Here is a 20,370-nt window from a genome sequence, read left to right as displayed (position 1 = left end):
GGGGCTGGCAGTGGGGGGAAGCGCTGCTTTCCCCCACCGCCAGCCTCAAAGACCAGACTCTCCTGGCTTCAGCAAAAGCAACGCGAAGCCTCCGGAGCGCAGGCTTTGGAAACTGCGTTGCTATCGCTGAAGCCGGGGAGCCTGCATTCGCTCCATAGGACGCACACACATTTCCCCTTCTTTTTGGAGGGGAAAAAGTGTGTCCTATAGAGCGAAAAATACGGTATTTCCTTGTCCCTGCCACAAACTGCAGCTTCAGCTTCCATTTCAGGCAGACACTAGCAGTAAACAGGTATGTTTACTCCAGTTGCACTGGTATGTTGGGGCTTGCTTGCAAGGCTGACTCAACAGTTAAGGTCAGGAGTCATTAAGCTTTTGGGGCCAGTAGGCACATTTGGAGATGGCTGCCACTTCCAAGAGCATGGGTGGAGGACCACTATATCCAGTTCTGCCAGCCACTGAAGGATAGGCTGAGACAGTGCAAAAAGAAAGTGCGCAGAAAGAGCAAACATCCTCTCTGAGCATTTTGATGAGAACTAAGACCTTTCACAGGCCCTGTAAGAGGTAGGTAGTGTCCGGCACACTGGATGCCCATGACTACCACATTGACTACCCTTGCAGTAGATTAATTTTGCCTGGGACTTTCGTACTGAGATTAAAAATTTAAGATTTGTACAGTCCACTGCTGTCAATGGCAACTCACCTTTGCTTTTTTTCAGGGCTCATAATTGGCTTAAGAATTTCTGTGATGTTGCCCTGGATGCCTCTAGAATAAATATTTTTGTAACCCCTCTGCCTGGTGTCGTCCTCTGAGGGTGAACATTTATATCTTCCTGACTTGAACCACTCGTTGCTTGTCTGGTTGGTCAGGATCAGATACAGAGTAAAACAAAAATAGGAGCCCAGTACAATTGAAAGGACAACAACAAAGCCCAGCATGAACACGATCCTGGGGAAGGTCAGGAAAAGATGCTGCGAAGAGAAAAACACCCAGCTGGAGTCAAAATGCACAAATAATAGCCTAACCCCCCTGTCCTGGTGGTTCATGTGCTTCTTCCTTCAATGGTAGACAGCTTGTCAATACTGCACTTTGATCAATGTGATCAGTAAGTTTGCATCTTAACTTGAATAATTTGAAAAATTAGCTTTTATCTTGATAGTAAAAGAAAAGCTAAAATTCAAATTACTAAGAAAACCCAGACTAACCATAGCTCCTCTGATCACCATACAATATGCACGTGTATTTTGATTTTAGTACCAGTAGCCCTTATATCAAAGAAAGACAAAGGAACATCTAAGTAAGCTTTGTAAAACAACTATTCTCAAGAAGGTGCATACTATTAAGTTTCTTGGGTGGTATCCATCTGAACAGTTTCACTATTGCTAGCATTTTTGACTGCACAATGGAATCCCACTCCCATGCATCCCCTATATTTGTTCTGGGGGTCACCCCAAGCCTTAAGCTTTAGGGGGTAGGTGGGGAAAAGAAGTTCCACTGTGCATCCAAAGTGCTTGCGACTAGTGGAACTGTTTAGCTGGATCCCACCCCTTGATAATAAAGCATGTTAATTTAATGTCAACGTCAGAAAGGCATATTTAGTCTCCAAATTAATGATTCTTTTGATTAAATTTCATTCAGGCTTTGAAATCTATTCTGCAGATCAGAAGAAGTAAGACCCTTTCTGCAAAAGCTTGCACAACAGTAAATCTGTTCCCTTCAAGGGAGTCCACAGCTACATACAGATGAAGGCATCAGACATTAAGGGTTGTATCCAACTAAACCCTGCTCGGAGCGGGCCCACTGAAATTACTGGTCCATTAATTTCAACAGGGCTACTCTGAGCAGGATTTAGTTGGGTACAGCCCACATCATTTTGTCAACTTTTACCTGAATAAGGAAGAAGGCATCAATCGGGCGCTCCTGGCCTTGGTCATCTGTGTAATACCCCTGCATCATATTTGACAGAAGGACCACTTGGATGAGGAAAGTTGCTGTTAAGACTGTGATGGAAATGGCCATGGAGGTCAAGGTAAGGAGATAGAGCAGGAAGTATCTGATGTTGAAGGCACCAATGCAATTGTTGACCCAGACACAGTGGTGATCAAAACGATGCACGCAGCTGTTGCACACACCTGATCAAAGCCAGAAGAAAGGTCATGATGTTCTGGTTATCAAGAAACCAACCCATAACCCTCCTGAGTTTAAAACATACCAGTTAAAACAAACAAACAAAAAACCAGGCATGAGCTATTAGCATGTTGGGTCACTCGTAACAGCCCCATTGTTCAAAGAGCAAGGTGAGCGAATGAGTGGAGGGAAAGAAAGCAGCAAACCAAATAATAGATTTTTGACCCAATTTGACCACATGTGGCAGGTCTCCTGGTACAAAATCTCTTCTGAAGAGGCCTCCAGCAATGCACAGGGTGAGAGAAGAGCTAAAGGCAGATGGGGGAGGGGGTGTTTGACATTTTAAAAAGGCAGGGGCATCAGGCAGGCTGAGGCAACTGCCTCTGTAAGCAGGGCTTCAGCAGGCATGGTAAGTGTGGGGCAGGCAGCACAAATGCAGGGTGCTATCTTCTTGGCAAAATGGGATGGGTAAACCTAGAAAAAGGACACAGTGGATACAAGGAGTTTAGGGCCAGAGCAGAAACAGACGCCAGGATGAGGAAACCCTTTTAATCCTAGGAGATCCTAAGATACAAATTTAACAAATAAATTACTAAAAAGACATTAACATCCTGCTTTTCAACACAAATGTTCTCAAGAGTGCTTTACAACACAAACTGAACAGAATAATAACAATAAACAAAAACGGTAACCAAAAGTTCTGTCAAGACTCATCAACATAGGTGAAGGTCAGATTATTACATGATGACAAAGCAGGCAGGAGATATCCATCTGCTCTGGCAAGACAGGCAAAATAAGTGGAAGTGGAGTGACAGGAGTGGTGTTTAACAATCCTATGTCATGTGACCAGCCCATCCTTGGGACTGGCCTTATCCCATGGTTGAACTTGGGACCACCTACACACCATCCAGAGAAGACCAGGGGAAAGAGTTTCCATCCTGTGCCAAAAGGACATTAACTGGTGTCAGGTGAGCCTCTCTTGGGAAAGAGTTCAAGGGCTGATGCACCACCACCAAGAAGGCCTCGTCTCCAGCCTCTACCTGCCTCACTGCCCATGATGGTGGGACCCATTAAATGGACAGCCTCCAAGGCAGATCTTGGCACACATATACAGTCCCGTGGGAATAATTATAATATAAACTCACCACAGTGCTTGGATCGGGCAGGTTTCCTCACTTTGCAAGTGGAGCACTCAACCCCTTTCTCAAACATCACACCGTCATAGGCATATGCATGGAGAAACTGCACCTGGTTGGATTTGGTTATGGTACCTGGACCAGGAAAGGAAGTAGCAAATGGTGTCTTGTTGCTAGGATTCTTTCCTGACATCCGATTTCAAAATCCAGCAAATATAATAATTCGCTCTGCTACATCAGCCCAAAGGGGGTCCATCTAAGTCAGCATCCTGTTCTTAATCGTGCCCCAATGGGAAGCCCAAAAGTAGGACCTGAGTGCAAAAGCAGCAACTTTCTCCAGTTGTGCTCTCCAGCGACTGGCATTCAAAGGTATAACAAACTCTGACACCAGAGGCAGTAGGCAGCCATCCTACCATCATGACTAGTAGCCACTTATATCCTTAGTATTCTCCACAAATTTGTCTAATTCCCATTTTAAGACACCCAAGACCTGTGGGAGCAAATAATGTAGTTTAACTGTTTGGGGAAGGCATAATAGTGCTTGCACGTGTTGGTGAGACTCTCCAAAACCCAGGAGACAGGTTGCAACTGCTGCAATTCTCACACTTGAGAAAGAAGACAATTGGCTGGGCCATAAAGCTCAGCACGTAGCAAAAGGACGGCACCCAAAGGGTGACTAACTATGAAGCAAAACTGAAAGGAGGAAATAACTGGAAAGTAATGTACACAAGATAAGTGAACTGAACCAAAAGAGTGGTACTGTGAAGGAACTTCCCTGCAGGGGGGTGGGAATTACCTAGTCTGCATGTTCCAGCGAGGTGCCTGCTTTGGGCATCCAAAGACAACTCAGTGGGAAGGAGGTACCCATGCATCCTTGGTGTATGTGTATAGAGCAGCCTTTGCCAACCTGGTGCCTTGTACGGACTACAATTCCCATCAACCAGCTGTGCTGCCTGGGTGTCCAAAGCATCTGGAGGGCACCAGTTGGCAAAAGCTGGCATGAACGGTATGGGTAGGGCACCAGCCAAAACTCTAGTCTAGCTGCAGAATCTACCCAACTGAAGCTCTTTGTAAGGTCACAGGACAACTGAAGAAGAATGCTCATTTCTTTGTATTCCCAGGTTTTATAATGGGCGTCTTATATTAACTGGAAGCAGACATAGGTTCATTACCCCATCCGCTGAAATCAAGGCCATTTATGGGGTACTTCCCCGCTGCCCAAGAGTTACAATTGCAAGGAAAGCAGTTTTACCTGGGTTAGTCTTGGAGCACAGAATGAAGAAACCTGTGTTCACAGCCAAGAGTAGGTAAGGGAGGAAGAGGAAGTGACTGCTGAACTCCAGCTCCTGACAATAGCCAAACACTTCCCAGGAATATTCCCCATAAACCAAAGCTTCCAAGAGCAAGTGCAGGACCACAAATGTACAGTTTCTGAGGCAAAAAGAAAAGAGGTGCGTAAGGGTAAGCTAGACTCCCACTCAGAAATATATCAGGCTTGTGATATTTTGCACTGGATATTGCAGCCTAAGGTGTTTTAGAGGTGAAGAGTAACTGTCCTCAGAGAAACCTAAAAGCCAAATTAAGCTATTGGTCTCCTAACTGGTCCTGTTTTGAAAACAACTGTAATAAAAGAAATAAAGCTGCCATCTTAAACAGACTTGAGAGTAATCCCCATTAAACACACTTCCAAATAAATATGCACAGGATTGTACAATAAGACTACCTCTTTACCCTTTGTCAGCCCTGCTGTTTCTCTTGAGCTGGATGAAATCAGTGACATTCTGAATGCAGAAACTTTAATCCAACCAGGAAATAAAGCAAAAATACCTGCATTTGCTAATTTGGAGTAAAAGCAACAGTGAAGTCCTGTAGATATATCACATTACTAAATCATTTGCTCACTCTTATTTGTCTCTGCCTCCCATTATCTTGATAGTTCCTTCTTGTGTGTCACTTTCTGTATGTAACCCAAAACATAATGCCTTCATCAATAATTTGCATTACCATGTTTTCTTTTTAATTCAAATATATTTTTGCTGGGATGCCACTCCATTTCCTTGAATGGTGAAGCGGATGCCATTACGCACCCAGTCTTGGCAACAAAACAGTCACCCAGATAAAAAAGGGAGGTTTCTCCATCTCCAAGGGTTACCCATGATATACAGAAAAATCATGGCTTAAAACAGACTTGTCTAACCTGGTGCCCTTCAGATGGTTCCAACTACAACTCCCAGCAACCCCAACCAGCAAGGCCATCAGTGCACAACAGAGAACCAGGAATGCAGAAGACCCGCTGCATTCTTAGAAAGCACAGGGAAGTCGTCTTCGGAAGCCGTTCTACAAAGCTATGGCAATTCAAAAAGTTTCTACACTATGACTTTAGGGATGTAATACTTTGTGTCTTAATGTGGAAGTGAGCCTCCTTAGAAAAGGCAACTGATAGGCACCATAGAAATACACACCTCCTTCCCCTGGCCTTTGATATCTGAGATGTATGTTTTTGTGACTCACCCTATTCTCATGTCTGTGGCTTGTTTTAAATTGTTTTAACATTGCACCTGGAATCTTATGGTAATAAACTGAAGTGGTAATTTTAAAAGTGACATAAATAAAACGAAAATGTTAGTGCTAACAAGCAGACCGGCAAGGAAAAGGCACAAAAGAAGGGGTAGAAGGAGTACCGTTTATGGAAGAGTCCATGAAGCACCCAATGAGCAGCTCCTTGGACTTGGGATGGGACTATACGCAACAGCACCTACATCACAGAAGACAAAGGGGGAGGGAGGAATTTTTTTTTTTTAAAGGGGGAAATAAAACATCCCCAATCATTGAGTTTTTTACATTCTTGGGGTGACAGAGTAAGTGCCACATGGACAGAATCCAGCTGTATTTCTTAACTGATTCTTGACACTGGAAAAATTCTGAAACTGTTTATTTGGCATGAAGGTCTAGTTCTCAAACTGGTTTTGAGGGTGAACCACTTCAGATTGCAAGTGGGGTTCAGAAGACTAAATCTTCCTCTCACAGGAAAGAAAACTCACCCACATATAAAATTAGCTCATAGCAGAGAAGATTGAGCTAGAATTCATCTCCCTAACATTTGGCTTTCTATGTGTAAAGGTTTTTGTAACTGTATGGAGAAGCATCCACTCCCATGAGCTCCTTACCTGCACTACTGAAATAGTACAACCCAGACTCAAGTCTACCCCTTTTGCTGTTTTTAGGAAATGGCGTTTGAATCTCTTCTAAAGAGAATGGAGATGGAGGAGAATTTGTGGTCCTCATGGTGTTGCTGGATTCCAGTTCTCATTATCTGTAACTACTGGTCATGCTCTACCTTTATCTGTTCTTATTGTTGGCTGTTTATGTGCCTATTTGTAGTTATTTTGTGTGTGTGTGTGTGTGTGTATTAAATGTAAATTGTTAAATGTAAATAAATAATCACCACTAGACAATTCTCTTTCACATACAAGTCACGATATCTTTGGCATAGAAAAATGCTTTCGTTCTATCACAAGATTGAAGAGCCAATGATGGATGGGAACACCTGCCTTTACCTGCAATATGGAAGAACAGGATTGATACACAGACTGAACATCACCATTTTGTGTAGATGCTCCTCTGGCAGCATGAAATAGAGATTGGTGGGATGGAAGCTGACCTGTCATCATGCTAGAAACAGTGCTGGCAAATTTTAAGTACCACTGTTGGCAAGTGGGCACAGCAGTGGGGTGACAAACTGATGTGATCATTCCTTACCTGAGTTATGCAGGTAATAAGCCTTGAGGGGATGCTTTGCTTCCTTCCGGAATAGAAACAAACAAGGAGAATGGTCAGCAGAACCAGAAACACATAGAGGAGGAAGAGGCTCAAGAAGTCCATCCTGCCCTACAAAATCCAAAAAGCAGCTGATTAAAGAGGAGCCAATTCCAACAGGGAAAAAGTGCAGGGAACCCCCACAAATATACTACCAAAGAAACACTGTATCTAACAGTCCAGGAACAAGCTTTGTGCCTGCTCCCTACCCACTTGCCTCACCCATTGTGTGCCAAGATTTGGCGCTGATCTCTTGGTTTGCCAGTTCATAGCTTCCCATAAAACATGCCAGGATATTGGTCTCTAAGCTAGGTGTGTGAGCAGGCGGACCTATTTCTTGGATAAGAATATGACCATAAGCAAAGCCTGCTGGATCAAGTCAATGGCCCAACCTGTTCTCAACTGCAGCCAAACAGATATCCCAATTGGAAACCCACAAGCAGGATTCAAGAACAAGAGAACTCTCCTGTCCTGTGGTTTCCACCCACTGGTATTCAGAAGCATTATTGTCTCTAACTGTGGAAGCAGAGCATAGTCATTGTGACTAGTAGCCATCGGTAGCCTTGTCCTCCCTGAATTTGTCTGATTCCTTTTGCCTGTCCTGAATCTCCCAACCTCCAGCTTTCTTGCATGTCCCCACTAAGTTCCAGTCTTATGACTGAGAGAAGTAGGCAAACTCCCTGCTCACCTTCTCCACACCGTCAGGCACCGTTTCATCCTGTTCCCCCTCCCAACATTGTATGTCTTGTTTTAGTGCAGGGCATGAGGAATAGCTGTGCCCAAGTGGCACTATTACAGGTGCCACAGAATACTTCTCCCCCGCTGGTAAGAACTCAATTTTTTAGAACAGCAGCACCTACACTTGTGACTTTGGCTGATTAAAATTCTTCAGCCATTGTAGAATATTATATTGTTTTGTGGTTTTTACTTTAACTATCTGTGTTTTTATCTTGTATTTTTATCTTGTGAACTGCTCTAAGGTCTTTTGATCAAGGGTGGTATCTAAATCTAATAAATAAATAAAAAAACAATAAAATACTCTTTGAAACTCTCTGCCTATTCATATCAGCAGGGCACATTCACAGCACTCTTTTCAGCACCTGCTAAACACATTCTTTTTAGACAAGCCTACTCAGATAGGGTAAAAGATAACTTTTCAAGGGTCTTAAATTATGGTTAGCAATTTCTGGTGATTTTATGGGGGGGGGGGCGTTTGTAAACCGCTTGGAGGTTTGTTCGTTTTCACAATCCAGTTGTGTATAAATTTTACAAAATACTGCCGATAAATAACGCCCATTAGCCCACCCAGCATGGCCAATGCTCAGGGATGATGGGACTTGGGAGACTGCAGGCTCCTTGGGGCAGAGCCCGTCTTCCCACGTTTGATGCCATTTAAACCCAAGACCCGCGAGCTGCCCTTTTGAAGGGCTGTGGGGGGTTTCCTCTGCTTGGCGGAAGGAGAAAATCCGGGGCCAGAACACAGCCCGCCCCGCTCCCACTCAACCCACCCCCCTTAAGAGCTACATGCAGCGGCCTTCAAGAGGGGAGGACTAGCAGAGCGACCCCCGCCCTATCCATTGAAGCAGAGTTGCCGGGGTTGGGGAAGGCGCGTTGCCTGGCAACAGCGACAGAAGCAGGCCGCTTTTCGCTCACGTGACTCCAAGTTAGGGCGCCGCCATGATGGAGCCGGAAGCGGGCGGAGAACGGCGAGTCCTTTCCTAGAGCGCCGGAAGCCTCACGGCCCCACTTAACTGAGGAAGGGCTCGTTACCATGGAAACGCGAGTGCGGCCAGCGATGACGTCAGGGACCCAAGGACTGCTGCGGTCGCGTCACGGCCCCGCCCCCTTGCTCCGGAATAAATCGACGGGGTAGCTGACCCTCTAAAGTTCCTCTTCTGGCGTGGTTTAGGTTTGCTAGCTGACTTTCCTAATCTGGGACCACGGAGGGAGGTCATAACTGCTCCGGATTAAGTGATGCAGGCAGTGTCTGAGTGTCACGCCTCTCTCATGTCTTGCATAACGGGGCGAGGGGGAGGGGGTTGGTCGATTCATTTATTTAATAAAATTTATACATTGCTTATTATTATTTTTTAAAAAAACAAAACCTCTTACAAAAAAGATAGCATAATGAAATTGTCAATAAGAATTAACAATAATTTAGCACTTTTGAATACAGTTAAAATAACACTTTACATAGTTACAACAACAACAAGAACAACAGCAACAACTTTATTATTTATACCACAGCCCATCTGGCTGGGTTTTCTTAGCCACTCTGGCTGGCTTACAACATATCTAAAAACATAATAAAAACACCCATCCTTAAAAACTTCCCTAAACAGGGCTGCCTTCAGATGTCTTCTAAAAGTCAGAAAGTTGTTTGTATTTCCTTGACATCTGAAGGGAAGGTGTTCCACAGGGAGGGCATCACTACTGAGATTAAAACTCACATCAGTTTTCTAAATGGGCTTATCTGAACAATAATGTTTGTAGTAGGCACTGAAAAGAGTAGAGTGAAGTCTCCTGCCTGATATAAATGGATATTGATATCAGCTCTTCCCTAGAGCTCTTCCCTCATTGTCACATCCATAACAGTTCCCAGGATTCTTTGGGTGAAGCCATGTACTTTAAATGTATAGCGTGGATCTAAGTCATGGGTAGGCAAACTAAGGCCCGGGGGCCGGATCCAGCCTAATCGCCTTCTAAATCCGGCCCACAGACAGTCCGGGAATTAGCGTGTTTTTACATGAGAAGAACGTGTCCTTTTATTTAAAATGCATCTGGGTTATTTGTGGGGCATAGGAATTCGTTCATTTTTTCCCCTTCAAAATATAGTCTGGCCGTGCACAAGGTCTCAGGGCAGTGGACCGGCCCCCTGCTGAAAAAGTTTGCTGACCCCTGATCTGAGTTGTAGAAGCCCATGATGCAGTTTATTCACAGCACAGAAGAACAGAAAAATGAATAGTAGTTCCATATGGCTGAGGAAGATTGAAGCCTTCTCCAGTATTCCCGCAGCTCACTGTGGGTAATTGGATCAGTCTCTAGCCCTGGGGCTTTCCCAATAAATCCTTTTCTAATGGTGAAGGCTGGATTTAGATCTTGGACTCCCTGACCCTACACAAATCGCTTAATGCTGGCTGCAAATATTTGATTTCTGTTTATGGGACATAATGGAAATCTCTCCGAGGGGTCAAGATAAGGACAGAGACAAAAGTGAATGGGAAAGGCTCTGTAGAAAAGTAGCTCTTTCCATGGCGCCTGTTCACTTGCATTTCAGCTTCCTCAACCTGGTGCCCTCTAGATGTGTTGGGATACAACTCCCATCAGGCCCAATCAGCATGCCACTGAGTTACAGGAAGCTGAAGTAGAGGATATGTGGCTATCTGATGGATGTTGTAGTAGTCCAAAATGCTTTGAGGGCACCAGATTGGGGGAGGCTGGATTGGAGTCTTGGGATTGTTCTGTCAAACCTCAGTCACTGTACATTTGTATATCACCGTTCCAATCTCAACTATCCTGACACCTGCTGGAAGTGCACCTCTGCCAGAGAGTTGCTGTTCAAACATATGTTCAAACATATGTTGGAAGTGTAAGGAAAAGGAGGGAACATTTTATCATATGTGGTGGGATTGTAAGGTAATTAAAAAAAATTGGGAAATGATACACAATGAACTGAAGAAAATGTTCCATCTAACATTTGTTAAAAAACCCGAGGCATTTTTGTTGGGGATCGTAGGGAAAGACCTGCCAAAAAAGCTGAAAAACATCTTCATGTATGTGACAACAGCTGCGAGAGTTCTGATAGCACAAGGATGGAAGACTGAAGAAATCCAAACTAAAGAATTATGGCAAGAAAAATTGATGGATTATGCAGAACTGGCAAAATTGACTCATAAGCTACGGGACAAGGATAACTGTGACTTTAAGGATGAATGGGAACCTTTCACAAAGTATTTGAAGACGCAACAAAGCGAACTGGACTCCTTGGCAGGTTTTGAATAAACATCCACAATTTTTTTTTTTACTGATAATAATTAGCTAAACAGTTGGAGGATCTATACAACTCTAACATGCAGAAAATAGCATTATTGGAGAAACCAAAGACTGGAACTGAGGGAAGTCGGGGGGTGGGGTGGGGGGATGGGTTTTGTGGGGGGAGGGGGGGAGGAAAAATGGGGAGGGAATAAGGATATGTTTTTGGAAAATATGTTTTGTTATAACTTTGAATAAAAAAAAAAAAGGAAGTGCACCTCTGCCAGGAATGGAACATCCAATACACACTTGCCTTGCCTTGCATATGACTTTAACTCTCATAAGATGGAGGAAGGAATAAGACAGAGGTGCCATACACCCGGAATTTCTTGGACATACCATGGATTCGTCCGTCAAAAATAGTGTCCGGGCAGAATTTTTGAAAAGTGGCAAAAATGTCTGGGAAAATCTGGACATATGGCAGCCCATATTGGAAGTGTTGATTTTTTGGATCTGCAACCCTGGACACAGAGTAATTCATAAGCCCTTGTTGGGTTTGATTAGTCAACTGGCTGTGGGGATCACCCAACAATAGTGTTCTCCGGCCCATGTTTTACCATCTTGTAAACAAGAATATAAGAGGAGACTTTTTATAATATAACCTTATTGAACTTACCTTTTTTGAAAGAACACCAGCTCTAACAAATGTGTCTCTGAGATTGCCTGTTGCTTCTTAGCTTGAAAGGTTCAAGCCAATCCTGAATTTGTAGCAGCAGCACGTACACATCATCTCTGGGTTCAGCATCCACCCCATATATGCTCTGTTAAGGAAAATTCTGGGTTGAGACACTACTCAACAGCCCAGCTCATTGGGGTACAAGTCCCCCGTGGATCCATGTGGTCAGTAAAAGAAGGAAATTCGAGCCAAGCAATTTGGAGCAAAACAGCAGTCAGTAGATTTAGATCCTTTATTGTTGCGCAACAGGTTCAACAGCAGCAAGTGAACCCAGAGCATGAGGCGACACTGACTTTTAAAATTTTCCCACCATATCCCAGAATACAGTTCACACAGCATCATCAATATATCATTGGTACATCACTAATATGTCACAAAAGGGGAAGGTTACACAAGAATAGCATAGGCAAACATGTCTTACAGGTAAGTACCCACCACCCAAAAGTACAACAGAACTTCCTTTGCATGTCTGGAGCCTGAGGCAAGTCTGGTGATGAGATTTGGCTTCCCTTGGAGAACAATGAGCCCAGCAATTGTCACCTCTGGGCATTTCCTGGGGTAGGAGGTGTGTATACATGTCTTCAAAGGGTTGATTTTATATGATTTATAAAGCTAGGTATCTTCCCTGAGCTATCAAGTTGAAAGGATACATTCAGGCATAATATTTGTAACATTTAACAACTTTAAAGATGTGCTCCCCCCTGTAATTTCCGTAACAGCTCTAAGCTGCTTAAATCTTTTGAGAGCTGGGAAATTCCCTAGTTGCCTCTGTAGCTGCAGAGAAGCTGCCTCTCTCCCAGACGTTTGCACTCCTTCGCTCCCTGCCAAGGTCAGCCTGCTAATGACTGTCCTATTAGGTTACCGTGCCTGGATAGAGTTTGCCATAGAAACTCAGGCGCTTGCCCCACAGGTCTGAAATTGATCCAGAAGTGCTGAAACTGCCGGGATGGTTTAGCTGGGTAACAGGTCCTCATTCTGTGCTACTGGTGCAGGCTAGGCCCTGCGCAAGAGAGGTAAGCTTTGCTTGACATGCATTCATGTGGAGGAAGGGAAAGGGGGTCAGGGGGAATCAACACAGAAGACTTCTTAAATTATTGTCAAAGGAGCTATTGCAAAAGGAAGCAAATGTTTTTGACTAACGACAGCTTTTTAAAAATAACAAACCCATCACAGTCTGCAAGCTGCATCTTTTCAGTTGTGTCAAGGTGGAGGATGGGGGGAGTGCTATTAGAATAGCCCTGAAAATTAGCACAACATATTTTTGAGGCATTAGCAGGATGCAGCAATTAGTGGCTGAAGCTTTGACACCCAGGGAGAAGTGGAGCAGGCAGGCCCTACCTTCTCTCTCTCCCTCCCTCCCTCCCTCCCCTCCCCCTCTCACACACACAGCAGTGCAGAACTGGCACCGTCCACAGGTGCCACCACATACCCATTCCTTATTTGTGAGAACTTCCCCTTTTAGTGTGGCAGCACCTACAATTTGGAACTCCTTGCCAATTGATATCAGGCAGGTGCCTTCACTGTACCCTTGCTAAAAAATATTTTTGTTTAGACAAGCCTACCCAGATGTTTAGAAAGTTGATGCAAGTTTTCATCTGTTTTCAGTTTATTGTTATTTTAACTTCTTATTGATAATGTTTCATCTTTTTTGTAAACCATGTTGAGATTTTTTTTGCCTTTTACAATCTAGTGGTGTATAAACTTTATGAAATAAATAAACATGCTTTATGGGTGCATGTAGCTCTGACTGATATGTGCAACAGTGCAGCTAAAATGGAATCCTTGTGGTGTGGCATTGTTAGGTGCTTTAAAAATCTGGGGCCTAGAAACAAAATTTACATATGCTAATTAATAGGTGTAGATGCAAATTTTAGAATTTCAGTGCCACAGAAGGCAAGTCAATGAGTGCCCCCGCCAACTCTCCCTTGACAGATTCTTCAGTTAACTTGCACCCCAAATCAGTTCCTCCTCAATTTACTCACATATTAATTCTCCAACAGAGCCTGCCCCAAATCACTTCATTTTCCCTCCATTTACCCACTTTCATTGCCCTCCAATTTTTCTCTAGATAAAGTTCAGTTACATGAATATCTTACTTCAAATTAATATTCAACCCAGTAACCCAGATCATTGCCCCCTTCCCACCCAATTCAGTTCCCCACAAACGCATCACCCACTTAGAAGCATGTAGAGCACTTAGAAAAAGATTCATGTCCTCTTATTCCAAGTCCATCAGACTCAATATTGCCTACACCAGGGGTCAGCAAACATCTGCAGCAGGGGGCCAGTCCACTGTCCCTCAGGCCTTGTTGGGGGCCGGACTATATTTTGAAAAAAATAATAATGAACGAATTCCTATGCCCCACAAATAACCCAGAGATGCATTGTAAATAAAAGCACACATTCTGCTCATGCAAAAACACCAGGCAGGCTCCACAAATAACCCAGAGATGCATTTTAAATAAAAGGACACATTCTACTCATGTAAAAACATGCTGATTCCCGGACCATCCGTGGGCCAGATTTAGAAGGCGATTGGGCCTGATCTGGCCCCTGGGCCTTACTTTGCCTACCCATGGCCTACACAATGACTGGCAACTGCTCTCCAGGGTTTCAGGCAAGGGACGTTCCAAGTCCTGTCTCTCAACCGAAGAGCTTCTACATGTAAAGCAGGTGCTGTGGTTTCAGTCATAATAATAATAATAATAATAATAATAATAATAATAATAATAATTTATTGTTTATACCCCGCCCATCTGGCTGGGTTTCCCCAGCCACTTTGGGCGGCTTCCAACAAAGTATTAAAATACAGTAGTCTGTTAAACATTAAAAGCTTCCCTAAAGAGGGCTGCCTTGAGATGTCTTCTAAAAGTCAGGTAGTTGTTCTTCTCTTTGACATCTGGTGGGAGGGTGTTCCACAGGGCCTCATGGTTTTGAATAAAGGTCTGGTAGCCTTAGCTAGATGGGCTGATGCTGTGGCACAGTTTAAGGCAGCTTCCAGTGTTCCTCTTTGTGATGGCATCTCCCCACCTTCTTCCGAAGCAAACTGTCGCTGTCCTCCTGTCTCAACCCACGTGAGCCTTGTCTGCTGTTGCATTAGCGTCGACTTCAATTTGCTCACACAACACCCAGACTGGGCCTCTAATCCAGTTTAGCTCTCGACCAGTTCTAATTCCCCTCAGAGGCCTCAGAGACAAGAAGACGTGGTCATTGTCTGGGTTTGACTTAGTCGATCCATCTACCCTCTTGGTCGTAATATTCTCCCCCCCCCCAAAAAAAGCAGGCAAGTAGGGAGACAATGGAGGGAAGGAGTAGGGCTCAGCTGTGCTGGAGCTCAGTCACATCTTCCTAGCTTGAGGGGATGGGAAGGTAAAAGCTCCAACCCAGGTTGGGTGAACTTCTCAGGTGACTTGGCCTTCCACATTCTCAAGAACGTGGCCTGGTCAGCACTGTGGGCTTGGGAGACTCTTGTACCCAAGTCCTCCATTTTCCGTGGCAAGTGAAGCTTTGGGGTAGGGGAAGCAGCTTCCCAAGCTGAAGAGAACCACAAAACTCCAGACCCCGCGGAGAAATGACGGCGGCCTTCTTCGCAAGACCTCAGCCAGATCCTAATGGCCTGCAATTTCTGTAAGTCTTTACTTACGACCTGGGAGTGGAGGAACGAGGTGGCTTCTTCAGGCAGTTGTCGCCAGGGTGGGGGGCAGCAGTGGTCAACCCCTCCGAGCTCCTCAGCCATTTTTCTCTGTGTGTGGCCTGTCCTGAGCTTCACACCCCCTGACACAGCTGCCCTGCTGGAGGATGCTGCCCCATTGTCAGGGCCAAAGTAAGGGCCAGTCAGGTGAGTGTACAGGAGGCTGCCTTAGACCATAGGGCATGTATTTCCAGAAAGGATATACAGGGACAGTGTTTGAGTCTGGTCCCTCCTGCAGAACCTAGACCTTGTGTCTGTGTCTCTGTTGTGCATTTCCATCGTCTGTGGGTAGCCGCTTTAGTTGAGGGAGCTGTGTCTGTCGGCAAGATCAGGCCCACCCAGACTGCACCTGTTCTGGAATTGTTTTTAGACGTTTTGTTTAATCCGTTGTGTGTGGGGAGGAAAGGTGGGAGATATATATATCACAATGAAAGGGAATATTGTTGTCCAGAATGGGATGTACATAGGAAGCTGCCTTACTCTGAGACCAGTGATCCATCTAGTTTAGTACTGACTGCACTGACTGGCAGTAGCTTGCCAGGGTTTGAGGCAGGGGTTTCTCTCCCAGCTGTACCTGGAGATGCCATTGAGGATTGAGCCTGGGACCTTCTGCATGCAAAGGAGGTGTTCTACTCCTGAGTCACAGCTCTTCTTAAAATAATAATAATAATAAGATCCCTGGTCCATCTAGCTCAGTACTGCCTACACTGACTGGCAGTGGCTCTCCAGGGTTTCAGGCAGGGGCCTATTTTCCAGGGACCTCCCTGATTTAGAGAAGCCTGGTTTCTGATTTTATCCCAGAATGTCCCACTTTTCCTTAGGATGTCTCTGTTTTCACTAGAGAAATGTTGGAGGGTATGGCGTTATCTGACCCCTGAGTCATCTGAAGGCAATTCTGTATAGGGAATTTTTAAAAAAATGTTTAATGTTCTATTATCTTTTTATATATGTTGGAAGCTGCCCAGAGTGGCTGGGGCAACCAAGTAAGATGTGTGGGGTATAAATAGTAAAATTTATCATTATGGAATGGGACGTCCTTATTTCCATCAGATAAATGTTGAAGGATAAGCCCTACCTGGAGCTGCCACCAGGGATTGGACCTGGGACCTTCAGCCTCCAAAGCAGATCCTCTGTCATGGAGCTACAGTCCCTCCCATAGGTGCCAGAGGTCATCTCAACTGGGGTCTGTTCCGATTTGGGATAAATAAGGAAGAGACAGCCAGTCAACTGAACATCTAATTGTAAGTTGGGAGTTGAATGGCAATGAGGTCCAATGGCAAACTTACTTCATATCTCTGACAGAGTAGGCTTGAGGCCACAAAAGCTTAGGCCAAAATAAATTAAATCACTAGTCTTTCAGAAGCCATAGAACTTTTTTAAAAAAATGTTGTTGGAAGAGACTATCATGTTGTCCTCTCGGGAAAGTTCTCAAAGGAGTGGTTGATCACACAAATATTGGTATTTGTGTTGGAAATTGCGCATATGGTTGGAAAGAACTTGATTAAGACCACATTCACACCATACATCTGAGATGTACTATGATGCCTCTTTAAACAGTCATGGCTTCCCACCCAAAGAATTCTTGGAGCTGTAGCTTATCAAGGGTGCTGTGAGTTGTTTGGAGGCCCCAATTCCCTTCACAGGGCCACAGAGTCTCCTAGAAAGAAGGATTGACTGCTAAACCACTCTGGGAGTGGAAACTGGGCCGGGGGGCGGGGAGGTTAAGGGGTCTCCTAACATTCCTAATAGCACCCTTAAGATATTAGCAACCTGGGAGCTGTTGTTTGTTAAGGGTGCTAATTGTTAGGGGGCTCTTATTCCACTCATGGGACTGCAGTTCCCAGATGGGTTTATACATTAACCCTTCTTCACAGGGAACTCTGTGAGGGGAAAATGGGTCTTTTAATAACTCTCCCCTGCCAGATTCATTTATTTTTTTAGGGGAATCCACGACTGTTTGAAGTGCTGTCCTAGTGCTTTAGATGTCTGGTGGGAACATGGCCTGAATCAAGGAACTGTTCTTTCCATGAGGGAACCAGATTCAGCGGCTGGCCTTTCCATCCTCTCCTTTTCCCCAGTCACCAGCATGCCAACTACCAATGATGGGTGGCCTGAGGAATTTGGGTTCAAGATCAGCGGGAATGGCCCTTGCTACATCTTGGCAGTGGAAGAAGGCAGCAGCGCCCAGCTGGCCGGCCTCCAGCTGGGAGACCAGATCCTGGAGATTGAAGGCCAGCACATCTCCTCCATGAACGCTGAGGCGCTGGTTGCCCTGGCGAAGCAGTGCGAGAACGTGCCCCCCAGCATTGGGGTGGTCTCGCGCATCCAGCAGGTGGAACTCAAGCCGGGCCAAGAGGGGCGCTTTGGCTTCACTCTGGCGTGCGAGGGAGGATGCCCCTTGCAAGTGGGGAGCGTGGATCCTGCCTCGCCAGCCTCCGAATGCGGGGTCAAAGCTGGAGACTACATCCTGGAGATCAACGGGACCCCAGTTAAGCTCTATGAAGAGGCGGCTGTCATGATCCAGGCGTGCCAGGGAAAGGGCCTCAGGTTGGGGCTCCTGCGCCTCGGGCGGCAGCAGAAGTGGGCCAGCAGCAGCGTGCGGGAGTTTGTCCAAAGCGCTGATGCCATCCATCAAGAGCGGAGGCAGAAGGCGCATGAGTTCAGCAAGAAGGTAAGGCTGTCTTTGAAACAGGAGCCTTCGGCAGAATTTGGACTACAAGTCCCATCAGCCCCAGCCAGCACAGGAATGAAAGGAATTGTGGTCCAGATCATCTAGAGCAGTGGTTCCCAAAGTACCACCCTCCTGGGGGGCAGTGGGATTGCCTATTCGGTTGCTAAGAGGCAAGCAGGCGGCAAGGGGGTGTTGGAGGTGCAAAGGACTATCAGGCTTTGAAAAGCTGGCATCACTGGATCAAGTTTATCCATTTTGCTGAATTAATTAAACTAAATGGCTATACAGTGGTACCTCGGGTTAAGTACTTAATTCATTCCGGAGGTCTGTACTTAACCTGAAACTGTTCTTAACCTGAAGCACCACTTTAGCTAATGGGGCCTCCTGCTGCTGCCGCGCCACTGGAGCACAATTTCTGTTCTCGTCCTGAAGCAAAGTTCTTAACCTGAAGCACTATTTCTGGGTTAGCAGAGTCTGTAACCTGAAGCGTATATAACCTGAAGCGTATGTAACCCGAGGTACCACTGTAACTGGATTGTAAACAAATGTGCAATTAATTGCTACTGTCTTAATTTTTATTCTGTTATTATATTCTTTAGAGGGTTGTACAAACTGCTATTTTGAATATTGTTTTTTATAGGGTGGGGTAGGGGGTACTGGGGGTGAATTTATGGAACCAAGGAGGTAGTGGTCTCAATTTTTATTTTTTTATTTTTGGGAAACCACTGATCTAGCGAGTACAGGTAGGGGAGAAGTCTTGCTCAGTTCTCATTTAAAGGCACATGAGATCTGCGCATTCTGAAACAATATGAGATCCGAAAAACAGCTATCTGTCAACATTTGGCACTTTTCTGAATTTTCACATTTTTCTGAATTTTGTGATGCAGCTCTCCAACCAAACAATGTTTACATAGATTCATATATTAGGCTCTGCTTATGTTCTTTCTTTCAAAAGTGAAATGGTATAAAGTATGTATGTGGAGGAGATCTTTTTATTTTATTTGCTGCATTTGTGTTCCAAATGTGAGGTAGGTTAGGCAGAGATATAGTGACTGTGGCCTAAGATGAGCCAGTGAGCTTCCTGGTTGAGTGGGAATTTGAACCCTGGTTCCCCAGAGTCTTACACTCTAGCAGGGTCAGCAGGAAATGGATGGCAAAGAAATCTTATTCCTCTTTGGAGAATTGCTCTTATTTGTTGTGTTTTAATTGCTGCTGTCCATCACTATGGTGTTTTGTAATGCTTAGCTGTTTATATTTCAAATACTGTGGTACCTCAGGTTAAGTACTTAATTCGTTCCAGAGGTCCGTTCTTAACCTGAAACTGTTTGTAACCTGAAGCACCACTTTAGCTAATGGGGCCTCCAGCTGCCGCAGCGCTGCCAGAGCACGATTTCTGTTCTCATCCTGAAGCAAAGTTCTTAACCCGAGGTACTATTTCTGGGTTAGCGCAGTCTGTAACCTGAAGCATATGTAACCTGAAGCGTATGTAACCTGAGGTACCACTGTAAATGAAAAAAATACAGGTGGTGACAATTCAATTGGATCTTAAATGTATGCAGAATGAGGGGCAGAGACATCTCATGGCAGCATTTTTGGGTGACAGCACAACAGCATCGCTGGGGCAAGATGTGTCAGTGGGAAAGAGAAGCATTCTCTTTGTTCCTCCCCAAGGTGTAGACTAAAAAGTCCCGATGAGCTGTAATTCTGAAATTTCACACTGCAGTCTCCCTTTGAAATTCCTTTGTCAGAAAATCTTTTAGATCAATGCAGCTGAGTGTCTTGGGAGATACAGCTTTTAGATCAGCCGTGGAGTATCATGGGAGATGGAGACGTTCCCTCACTAGCTTTTGAAAGTTGCCCTTTCTAATGTCAGATTTGTGCCTGTTAATTCTTCCACATGGAGACTGTTTGTCCTACGTAGAAGCCAGAAGGACATTGGTGGCAGATAATGGCATATAACATGTTGGAAGATGAACAAATATATGAACCCAGCTGAAGATGCTCTTAGGACATGGAATGATGTTGTCATGTCCTTTTGTGATGTCACAGACCGTCTGTAGCTAACGGCAACAGTTCACCCTCCCCAGGCCTGACATTGTGGGGGCACCTCACCAGCAACTCACTTATTAAAAAATACTCCTTTCGTGTATGCTAACACCAGGGAGGGGTACATCATATATTTTTTCCCCATTTTTTAAATAAAATATTTATTCAAAGTTT

At 44.8% G+C, this 20,370-nt stretch overlaps 2 protein-coding genes across 9 annotated transcripts in view; one reads left to right on the top strand and one right to left on the bottom strand.

The window, feature by feature from the left end:
• Positions 1-654: 654 nt before the first annotated feature.
• ZDHHC4 (zDHHC palmitoyltransferase 4) overlaps positions 655-20,370 on the bottom strand; it is a 28,135-nt gene continuing 8,419 nt past the window's right edge. Inside the window, exons 1-7 of one of the 6 annotated variants that reach the window (XM_083584715.1) lie at positions 8,734-9,110; positions 7,024-7,152; positions 5,946-6,019; positions 4,517-4,695; positions 3,274-3,399; positions 1,889-2,133; positions 655-972 (exon numbers count right to left, since the gene is read on the bottom strand). In XM_083584715.1, the coding sequence (XP_083440841.1) occupies positions 700-972; positions 1,889-2,133; positions 3,274-3,399; positions 4,517-4,695; positions 5,946-6,019; positions 7,024-7,152; positions 8,734-8,853 (1,146 nt within the window). In that variant the 5' untranslated portion in view covers positions 8,854-9,110 and the 3' untranslated portion in view covers positions 655-699. The other 5 variants (XM_083584719.1, XM_083584717.1, XM_083584716.1 and 2 more) reach the window with 5 other exon arrangements.
• GRID2IP (Grid2 interacting protein) overlaps positions 16,679-20,370 on the top strand; it is a 68,671-nt gene continuing 64,979 nt past the window's right edge. For 2 of the 3 annotated variants that reach the window (XM_083584696.1, XM_083584695.1), the window contains exon 1: positions 16,680-18,150. In XM_083584696.1, the coding sequence (XP_083440822.1) occupies positions 17,506-18,150 (645 nt within the window). In that variant the 5' untranslated portion in view covers positions 16,680-17,505. Of the gene's footprint in view, positions 18,151-20,370 lie in introns of all 3 variants that reach the window. The other variant, XM_083584697.1, reaches the window with a different exon arrangement.

Source organism: Podarcis filfolensis (genome assembly GCF_964270895.1).
Source record: "Podarcis filfolensis genome assembly, chromosome: 14".
Taxonomy (NCBI): domain Eukaryota; kingdom Metazoa; phylum Chordata; class Lepidosauria; order Squamata; family Lacertidae; genus Podarcis; species Podarcis filfolensis.
The sequence above is the reverse complement of the archived record's forward strand: the minus strand, read 5'-3'. Positions and strand labels throughout refer to the sequence as shown.